The 10,892-nt window shown below is 35.1% G+C and overlaps 2 protein-coding genes across 2 annotated transcripts; one reads left to right on the forward strand and one right to left on the reverse strand.

Moving 5' to 3' along the window:
- The first annotated feature begins 1,399 nt into the window (after positions 1-1,399).
- On the forward strand, positions 1,400-2,837 carry LOC129316009 (uncharacterized). The gene is made up of 2 exons (XM_054960237.1): positions 1,400-1,968; positions 2,595-2,837. The coding sequence occupies exons 1-2, from the start codon at positions 1,637-1,639 to the stop codon at positions 2,650-2,652; spliced, it is 390 nt and encodes a 129-aa protein (XP_054816212.1). The 5' UTR covers positions 1,400-1,636; the 3' UTR covers positions 2,653-2,837.
- Positions 2,838-7,694: 4,857 nt separating this feature from the next.
- Positions 7,695-10,474, reverse strand: LOC129316829 ((-)-germacrene D synthase-like). The gene is made up of 7 exons (XM_054961197.1): positions 10,311-10,474; positions 9,798-10,086; positions 9,296-9,668; positions 8,950-9,168; positions 8,693-8,831; positions 8,316-8,564; positions 7,695-8,188 (listed from the first exon to the last, which is right to left on the reverse strand). The coding sequence occupies exons 1-7, from the start codon at positions 10,425-10,427 to the stop codon at positions 7,883-7,885; spliced, it is 1,692 nt and encodes a 563-aa protein (XP_054817172.1). The 5' UTR covers positions 10,428-10,474; the 3' UTR covers positions 7,695-7,882.
- Between the last annotated feature and the right edge of the window lie 418 nt (positions 10,475-10,892).

Genomic DNA, 10,892 nt, shown 5'->3' on the forward strand with positions numbered 1-10,892 from the left:
GGAAACTAAAGCAGCCACAATAAATAAAATACTCGACACAACCGGGCTGCTTGCTGCATTCCACATTCATTTTAATTTTCAACTTTAATTCCACTTCTTGTCTGTGTTAAACCTTAATTGCACATTCTTCTTGTGGGGGATTTTTTCCCCCAATTATTAGAACGGCGGAGATGACAGACTAATGAAATTCAAGACGTAAGAATATTTTAGCTCTCTTTTAATTACACAATTTTTTGGTAATATTAATTACACAGTTTATAAACACACAGATTGCACGATTTGCATGTAACAAAGCTAGCCAAATAACTGTATTCACTAATTCCATTATCGGGAGGGAAATTACTTATAGATACATGATTATAGCGAGCTTTATGCATGAAAAAGTGAAAGGAAAACGTCAATTTAGGATACTTACAATTACAATAATTATGAAAAGTCTTCCATACTTCTAATGTTATTGAAGCTGGTGAGTTAAAATCACTTACAAATAAACCAAGTGGCCTCCATTAATTTGTACTTTCAATTGGATATTTGTATTGGGGGGACCAAAACTTTTTAAAAAATCATATTAATAATCACGATAAAGCAGTTTTTTAATGCAGTGGGCGATGACATGATGTTTAGTTTAACGTCAATAAGGCAACAACACTTATTTTAATTAATTAACTTTACTCGTGTCACATAAGAGGTGGTCATTAGTATCAATCTAACCTAATATATATAGGTAGATAATCTTAAAGTATGTTGTATAAATATACCAGACAAAATGCGAAGCCTAGCCATTTTCACTTATTATTTTCGAGTGTATTACTTTTAAACTTATACGGATGAAAAGAATATATTTTTGTTTACTAGCTAGTACGGAGAACTTTAATTTGTTAATAACCTTCTTTCAAATTACAAATTATTGTTAATTAAAATAAACCAACGTCATTGTCTTAGGTATTTTGAGTACCCAATTGGCAGAATATGATTTTCGTGTCATAATATTTCCAATTTTATTAATAAGTTAGATTATGAAACAGACAAAGAGAGAAAGAAAAATGGATTTTTTTTTTCCTTTGTGAAAGCAAGAAATGTAATATTATTATTATTATTATTATTTAATAAGAAAGGAGGGCTACGCCCAGAATTTAAAGAATCTAGCATTTAGTGAAGAAGATAGTAACAAAACCCATAAAACCGAGCACGTGGTGTGGGCCACGTGAGCCCACAGGCCCACCAGCATATGAATTACTATTTCACTAGTGACTACCCGCCCACTCAAGGAAGGGCAGGATTGTAATAAAATCAATCTTTGTGGGTAATATCGTGAATGGGCACCGGATCGTGACACGTCTGGGGAGTTACGTTACGTCCGTTCCGTTTCTCGCTTATATAACTGAGTCCCAAAGCAACAGTCGAGAACTCACAGCCAGCTTTGAGCTATCTCCTCCCTCTCTCCCTCGCATCAACAAGAATGAAGCTCCTCCTCTCCCTTCTTCAATGCCAACACTCTCTCTGACTCTGTAAGTTCGGATTCCCCAAGGAATATAAATATCCCATTTCCGCCAAGACTCTCCTTTCCTCCTCTTTGTTTTCTCAGCGAAAGAATAAATTAAATCTAGATCCCTATAAATAACCGCGTATTTGGCTGATGAGGTTCTTAGAATTCGTTTTTTGGTGCGGATCCGCCACCCGACGTTCCGAGGTTCAGAGTACAACCTCAACGCAGCCACTGGCGGAGGACGAGGGGTCGCTAGTGTCTCCCAGGACGCGCCACCGTAAGAAACGCGGAAGGCTGATAACGGCGACAACCGCGCAGGAATGGAGGCCATCGCTGGGATCTATTTCGGAGGACCATATCGTGCAGGCAAGAGAGAGGGGCGATGCCCGGAACCGCAAGGTAGAGCCGGAAAGGGAGGTTAAGAGGAGGAGCCCCGATGCGGCTTCTAAGGTTCACCACCGTAGTTACGGCGATGATCACAAGTAATAAATCTCTCTCCTCTTCCTTTTTAACGATTTCCATTTCTTGGCGTTCCTAGTTTTATTTTTCCATTTGTTACGCACCAGGCACCCAAAGGAAAAAAAATATCCCAACAAAAATTAATCTCACGTGAGCATTAATAATTGAGGTTGGCGGCTGCTTGGTTTTGCTAGCAAGTTATTAGAATTTAGACGTAGCTATTCCAAAGAGTAGGTGTACATTTTTCGCTTGATGTTACTGATCATATGCTGTGGTGTTGTTGATTATTTGACTTCCGTTCAAGAAATTCATAATTCATGCGTAATACAAATCATCACCGCTACAGTTATTTTCATAGAAAAAGCAGGTTGCGTGGTTTAATTTGTGCAGCTCAGGAATTTTGTGCTGCTATCATGAATGTCCAAAGAAATTGAGGATTAATCAATTCAGGATAAACATTCTAAAATAAGATGTTAAGATGCGTTTATTAATGGCCAATTGTACGGACTTATTTTTATTATTTCTTTCTTTCTTGTTTTCTTTTTTTATATCTTGGTTGGATATGCTATCATATTTGTAATTTTTTAATAAATCAACTTTTGCATTTTTTTTCCTGATAAATAAATACGTAAATTGTTGGCAATTGCAGGAGACTTTCTGTGCCGACGGTCATGCCAACATTTTCTCCGACGCCGTTCATGTTCTGAGCAAATTTGTATATAACAATACAAGAAGTTGTTTTGGTTCAGGAGAGAGAGTATAAATAGATAAATGATGCATAGCTTTCTGAGTGACCTATTGTGAGATAGACACCTTGAGCTTCTATCATTGAATATTGTTGTTCTTTCATTTGTAAATGATGAATAAATTGATTAAGCCCCTTTCCTCCTCCCGTCTGCTTCCCACCATGAGAGACAATCACGTTAACATACTGGATTATAAAGACCGTTAGATGAATGATCGATGGATAAGCGTTATAACCTATACTTTCACCATAATCATGACAAAAAATAAAGAAAAATTAAGTAACTCGAAAGTTTAAATCCGTTAAAAGGAGCAGGGATAAAACTGACGGGCAGTCCAAGTAACTGAGTAAATTATAATATGTGAATTGATAGGAGATCATTCCAGAAAATCCATTGATCTTCACCTCTGCTTCTCCGATCGGGATCAAGCTTCATTTCCCTGATGGAAGTTAAATTGGTTCTCCTGTTGTCTACAGTTGCAGCATTTTTCTCTGTCGTTTTTCATCCATCGCTAAACCCAAAACCTAGTCATCAGTTCTAATCCACTTGGCCCTGGTTGGTTATGGAAATGATTTTTTTTTTTTTTGAGTGGATCTCAATGAGTTTATTTTAAAAAAAATAAATAAATAAGTGACATTTAAAGTTTTTAATTACATTTTCTTACCATTTTCATTTTATATTTTCTTTCCATTAAAATTTTATAAATTCACTTTTCCGTTCTCTCGAATCAAACTACTTAAAATCTCCCCTTTCCTCACCTTCCAAACATTCCCGATCCCTACAATAACCAAACAAATCAATTTGCTTGACCCAGGTGCAAAAGATATATATATCTTTGGATTCTATAAGATACACGCACACATGTATACATATTTTATGGTGATGAGTGTCGAGGATGGGGTTTGGTAGGGGCCATGGTCCCCTCAAGTTTTTAAATTTTTTTTTCCTGGCAATTATATAGGTGTTATGCACGTCTGGTCCCCTGAAGTCCCCTATACTGCATGTGCTTTTGAATATTGGCCATCTCATCCGAAATCATGGCTCCTCCCCTAGTAGTGATAGCTAGGCTCATTAACAATTCTCCAGACTGATAGGATTATTTCTTCAGTGGGAGTTAGAACTCTTGAGAAGGAACTGCAACATTTTGATACTATGTTTTGCAATATTCTTGTGGTAAGTGGAAGCATGCAGCGGCTGATCGTTGACTTGATGAGTATCACTGCGGTTGTTTAATTTGAGATGCAAGTTTGACCTTCCAATAATGAAGGTGGTACTTGACATAACTAACCTCCGGTATTGCAACATAATCTACTCGGTATCATATAAAAGCCATAAGCCATTTAAATTGAAATAAGGACGTTTGTAGCAGTGGTAATGATGACGACGACGACGACAAAAAAGACAGATCAATTTAGTGTTGGCTCGTGAATGAAATATTGGGGGTTATTTTTTGCCGGGCTCTTGTTATTGTGGACAAGCCCATACGAGATAGCAATCTCATACTTGTTGGGCTCTTAAATATCTGAACATTTTTGAAAGGCTGACGCCAAGCGATTATTGTATCCATGTGTTTTAGAAAAAAATTATTGTATCCATGTACCAAAATAATTATTGTACGATAAATATAAAAATTATTTCTTCATTTCTTACACTATTAGGGGAAAAAAAGACGTATTTCTTACACTAGTAGGGGTCTTGGCCGCGCATATCGTTGGTGGTACCTGTAATGTCTATATCACAATTAATCCATTAATTAAATTCATTATTATGATAATAAAGGACTCAATTCCATATTAGTTATTACCATGATAAATAAAAACAACCAAGGATAATAAAGTTAAATACAAATCAATTGGAAACACTTTTACAAATATTTGAAGGCAAACTCTTTAAAATTAAAGTAATCTAGCAAACCGAAACATATAATAATAAACCAATACTATCATACATGAAATAGATAGCAAAAAGGTCAAATTACCCCATATTGGCATGTTCGCCATGGTTGATTGCACATTCACCACTGCAACTAACGATAAAAAGAGTGCTGATCACGGCTAAACTTGCTATGCACCATGGCTTGCCTAGATTTTAGCATGCGTTATTTTTTCGTCTAATATTTTATTGAGGTGATTGCACTTATGTGAAGCTCCTTCTAAGCTCTGGTTGTTGGTTTTGGTAACTCTTTTCATGCAATTATAAGCTTCTAACATTTTGCAATTAAATGTTTTCAATATTGCACAATTATGGGCTTACAACATCCTCTTTTTCATTTTTGTCTCAAGAAAAACCTAACTATAATATCACTAGTTAGGAATTAGAACTCAAACATGTGTGCAATTACATGCTTCCAACATTATGCAATTTTGGGTTTTCATTATTGTATAATTACGGGCTACCACTTTTTCCTACTAGTTGTTGCTCTCCGCAAGTACACGGACCATAACAAGTAATATAAGATGAATAAAGTATCGTTCTTTCGAGAATTTATTTAAAAATGATGAGTAAGTAAAAGACTAATTAAGGTTGATCAGGTTGAGCCAAATACAATTATAGAAAAAAGTTAATTTTGCAAACTAAATTAACACTAAAAAATAAAAAAATCAATTGATTTAAGACTTTTTGAAAGTAATTAGGTCTAGAATTATTTATTCCTCTTTATACTTCAAGAATACTCAATCAACCTACAATATATTTTGCTCTTAATGATGAATTATTCTAGTCAAGGATACTAAATTATCCACAAGTACTCTCTCAAGTCTTCAAATAGGTGTTTAATTTAATTAATCTTTTAATCTCTTAACTAACTAATTAAACTCTAATTTTTCTTGCAAATCGTATGTGATTATATGAGGTTAATGAGTGTATCTTTACCTCATTAACAAAACCATCCATTTAATTTGCAAACTTTAAATTCTCACATAATTTTACCTAAGTTTTACATTCAAGCTAATTCTCTTAAACATCACCCAAGTGAATCCAATATTTAAATGGTGGCCAAATACTTAGAAGTATTGAGTTTAGAGTAAAATCAATATAATCACATTATTAATCCCAAATACAAAGGAGAAATGAGTATTTAATTCATACAAAGGGTTCAAAATAATTAAGCTAGTTAAGGATAATAAATTACCCACAAGTGCTCTCTCAAGTCTCCAAATAGGTGTTTAGTTTAATTAATTCCTCAATCTCTTAATTAACTAATTAAACTCTAATTTTTTTACGAATTCTATGTGACTATGTGAGGTTAATGAGTATATCTTTACTTCATTAACAAAACCATCCATTCAACTTGCAAACTTTAAATTCTGACACAATTTACATTCAAGCTAGCTCTCTTAAGCATCATCCAAGTGAACCCTACATTTAAATGATAGCTAAACACTTATAAGCATTAAGTATAAAGTAAAATCAACATAATCATATCATTAATCACAAATGCAAAGGGAAAATGAGTATCTAATATGTACAAAGGGGTCAAAATAATCCTAGGATCAAGGATTTAGCTACAAATGTTCATAAAACCCATAAGAAAACACAAATACATCAGCATAAACATTGAACAAGAGGAAATGAAGGAGAATGGAGAAGAAAAACCAAGATATGAAGTCAAAATCTCTTTCAATTTTCAAATGCAAGCTCAATCTCTACTAGAATCCATGTCCTAGCACACCAAAACTCCAAAATACTCCCAAGAAGCCCAGAATGTCAGCCAAAATGGAGAATAGATCATTTACAGCCCAAAACCCTAACTTTATTAGCTAAATAAAATATTTTGTTTTAACGTGACATAAAGTATGTTGTTTTAATAAAAGTATGTTATTCATTATAAACTTTATGTTGTACAAATATTGCAGGTCTACATATATCTATTGTAGAATTGATGGACATCATATTGTACATTTATGGATATTGTGTTTTTTATCCTTTGCTTATTGTCCATTAAATATATTGTGTATTCATGAATATTGTGTTGAGAATTCATGAATATTGTGTTATACATACATAGACATTTTGTGGAGACAAGGGTGAATGTGTCTTTTTGTCCACAACAAAATTTGCAAAAAAAATCCTCAAGCCTACAGTGTATTTTCATATTCTATTAGGCCCAAAGTGCAAATTTCTGTGTTGTGGGGGCCCTAAATGAGATTCTCACTTCTTGCTATCACTGTTAGATTTGAACGAATACTCTTATTCAATTGGAGTTGGAAAGGCCCCAATTTCATTCTATATATATTGGTAAATAGAAGTAGAAGCATATAATCCATTAACTTTCTAGTAAAAACTTATCCATGCCTTGTGTATTTTTTTGAAAAAAAAAAACACGTTAATTATACCTTAAAGTATTAAAAATTTCTTATATTTTTTAAACATTGTTAACCCCTCAAAACATGTCCTATATTTTTTAAATGGAGGGAGTATTTTTGTTATCGATGTTCATAATTTACAATCACCACATAAATGGACATTCTCACTAGGCAATATTGGAATCAAACCATTACTTTTGTTTCAGTTTGTTTTGAGTAATATTGTTTTATTCCTTTAAAAAAAATTGACGACAAGAACAAACGGCGAATCTAGGGATATATTATATATCTAGGAGTTGACAAATGACGATGGATGTTGACAAGTTATTCAAACTACCATCTGGCAAAAGGATACAGATAAACCTCCAATTCCATCAACAAGTTGTCTAAAGCATGCACCATGCACGTGACACTTACAAACGAAACGATAGTCCTTTTCCATTGTAGCTTTAAAATTCTGACCACTTACCTTTTTTGTGGTATTTTAGAAACTTTGATTGTGTTAATTTTCTTGTCGGGCATGTCTACGAAGTACTCCATCGTTCGAGGTCCCACCAACATCCCAACATTACTATCTTGGTGATATTCGGAAGTTAGCTTTAATTTTGTTTCAACCGCTGTATATTATTTTCTGTGTTTTCTGTATTTTGATACCGGCCACTTCTACACACGCAAATGGCAACCAAAAAAACAAAGAAAGAAAAGAACACCATTTTGTAATATTCTATATAAATTTTGGTGGGATATCTTTACTGGAGATTTCCTTACAAGTGCACAGCACAATGCTTTGTCTACCGCGAAAGTCGTGTTTGTTTCTTTACATATTCTAGACTAAATCATAGCCACAAATTGAATCTATCCCTGATATGTACTTTAACGAAAAATACTTAGAGGCCATTTTCTACATGAAAGGGTTTTAACAGCATAGCTGTAATTTGGTCCTTTGTTGATTTTGTAGAATTAGTGTAACAATCTGCATCCTTGTAAAGCACATCCATGACGCGACAGAAGTTCAGAATTCTCATCAACAGAGGTCTTGCCAAATCCTTAAGGTCAAGTAATTCCTCATTTATATCCTTCCACGCACTCGTCACTTGCCTCTTAAATACCTCAATGGCATCTTCCTTATTCGCACCGTATTGCTTCGTGTAGCACTCTATGGCTGATGCAACCTCCCCTCTCTTTTGTTCATCCTGTAAACAATACACAGAAAAATATATAAATTTGTGGCTACGTATATAAAGAATCTTATTAAGGTAAACATAACTCACACACACACACACACACACACCCCAGTGTTGTCCTCCTTAAAATAAGTACCTCGTAGGTAACAATGTCATCCATGAGCCTGCAAATAATTTTTGAGGCCCTGATAATTTTGGGGTCCGTGGCTAGCCATTGGAAGACTTGTTCTGTAGCTATAGACCCCATCCCCATGAAAGATGTGGCTATGACCATAGGATATCCACACGAGACAAGTGCATTGCCCATGTACTCCTCTATTGTTGGTGTATAATTGCTATTATACCATTTGGCTTCAACAAAGTAGGCTTGAACCAAGCTTTTCATCTGTGCCATTCCCATGAAATTTAAATTCCCAAATCAGAGAAGGAATAGCTCTTCATCACCATTCAATCATTGAATTATTATAATTTAGAGAATTATGGGGGAGGTATAAAGGGAGTTGTGTTTCTTACTTCATCCACGGCATACTTCACGCAAAATTCTCTTCCTTCCCTCATCATTTCCTGCTTGATTTCTTCATAAATGTCCAACAGTGCTTGGTAACAGAATCTCATATATTCTGGCAAAAATTCCATGCACGTTGTGTCCCACCTGATGAAAGGCGTTTTCGTAAAATTGTTAATTAGTCGAAGTTATAAACTAAATTCTCTCTGCAATTGATTTAAGAAAGATGGAGGGGGGAAATTTATTAAGCTGTGTATGATTCAACCTTTCGATTGCTGCAGTGAAAAGTTGGAGCTCATCGAATGTGCCATAAACGTCAAATATGTCGTCAAGGACTGATGCGATGCATATGACTTTGGTGGTTACCCTTCTGGCCAACACATAGCAAGGCTCGTAATACGCTCCCAATATCCAAAGGTAACATTCCACCAACCTATTGCGAGCAAAGGGCAGCTTTGTTTTAAAATCCAATTCCTTCCACCACCTGTCAAGTAGACCAAATAAGCCAAAAACTAAGACGTGTGCGTGTCACGACAAAAATGTAATGTACGGATCGATTAATTATATGATTGGGTAAAAAGATAAATTGATTTCAGTTTACAAAAACTTACTTTGAAATAATTCCAATTTCCTTTTGATGTAACTTTTGAAGCATGTTGAAATCCAGCTTTGCCAACGCCAGCAAAGTTTCATTATGGGAAGGATCATCTTGGTAACAGGATATATAATAGCAAGCCTCTAGTCTGGGGAGATTCTTATGAAGTGGGTGCCTTAAACTATGCTTGACCTTCGAAGCAAGTGAGGGATTCAAATGGGTGATCATGGACTGGAGATGAGAGGAAGTGAAAGCAAGGGCTCTGTCTAATATATCTTCTCCGTGAACTCTAAGATGTGCGGCTTCATGTAAGCTTAGCATTCCTTCCACGTCAGCAGCTAGTCCTTCCCTGATTTTACCTTGCTCATCCTTGAACTTTTCAAACACATCTGGTTTATCATAAGAAACAACAGGTTTACGTGTTTAAATTTGTCACGTGCGTTGACATCCTTTCGTACGTATTTTAGGCGTGGTTGAGACACAAAAATTGGAATTTGACAGAGAGAGTTGGGGCGTACCATCTGGTGAGATGCGATATCCATGTTGCCTTAGTAATCTGAAGAGAAGTGCAAGAGTATGCAGGTCGTCTTCCCAAGTCATTGCACCATTTTCAACATAACTCTCATGAATCTGTTGCAATATATAATCAATCTCAAGTTCAAAATGGTAGCTCACACCTAGACGTTGGATTGAATCAATCAAGTGCATTAATGTTGTTGCTTCAGGCTTATTGGTAGGAAAGACGAGCATCTTTCTCACTTCTTCTTTGAGAATTTTAACACGCTCCTCCATTTTGTTGGTCACTTCCTGCAGATCAAATTTTGTGATATTAATCTTGTTACCGTCAAGTTATGTGGGAGTAAGCTATTGTACTGAGGGATGCATAATGCTGAAAATATAAGGACCTATATATGCATTGCCTTTACATACAGACATACATACATACATACATATATATCCAGCAGACAAGTACCAGATTGATTCCTTTAATAATGATAACATATAAAGCTGAAAAGACAAAGTGGGAATACCAAAGATTGGGAGGCATATTGAATAAAATGATCTCCCCAAATGCTGGGATGATAATTTGCAGAGCGCCGGGGGCATTGAGACGAAGCAACAAGTGGCGAACTAGCAGCCAAAGACATGATGGATATTGAATAGGTTGGATGCCTCTCTTCAGTTACGTTATATGTTAAAGGGCTTTGAGTGAGGAAACCTGAAAGATTGCTTTGATATTTATAGGACTTTCTCATCCAGAGGATTCGAGGAAATATTAATCCGAGATTGCATTTTTAGAGTATAATTTAACAACACGTAAGTTCCACGCTGTCTTTGTTTATTATACATTGGATGTCAAAAAAAAGTAAAACACAAAGAAAGGTATGGTTTGAACTTGGAAGTTTTCTTTTCAGGTCATACGATGCACACGCATTTTATCGATCAAAATAGGTCAAATGAACAGGCATGGAGCAACATTTGACACGTTATCGATCTTTTAGTATTCTTCTAAATAGAGGAAATATATGAATACAACAACATGTAACATGATGTCCTTAATATAGAATTAAATTAATAAACTTTGCATTTATTAAAAAATGTTTAGTTGCTTT

This window comes from Prosopis cineraria, unplaced genomic scaffold, assembly GCF_029017545.1.
Source record: "Prosopis cineraria cultivar Desert tree isolate PC_DT_omini unplaced genomic scaffold, ASM2901754v1 PC7, whole genome shotgun sequence".
NCBI classification, from domain to species: domain Eukaryota; kingdom Viridiplantae; phylum Streptophyta; class Magnoliopsida; order Fabales; family Fabaceae; genus Prosopis; species Prosopis cineraria.

Bases quoted from the DNA above. Each gene is read 5' to 3' on its own strand.
- LOC129316009 (XM_054960237.1), top strand. From the start codon at position 1,637: ATGAGGTTCTTAGAATTCGTTTTTTGGTGCGGATCCGCCACCCGACGT. The intron at 1,969-2,594 runs GTAATAAATCTC...TGGCAATTGCAG, and splicing joins AGTTACGGCGATGATCACAA to GAGACTTTCTGTGCCGACGG.
- LOC129316829 (XM_054961197.1), bottom strand. From the start codon at position 10,427: ATGTCTTTGGCTGCTAGTTCGCCACTTGTTGCTTCGTCTCAATGCCCC. The intron at 10,087-10,310 runs GTATTCCCACTT...TTTGATCTGCAG, and splicing joins AATATGCCTCCCAATCTTTG to GAAGTGACCAACAAAATGGA. The intron at 8,189-8,315 runs GTACTTATTTTA...TATTGTTTACAG, and splicing joins ATGACATTGTTACCTACGAG to GATGAACAAAAGAGAGGGGA.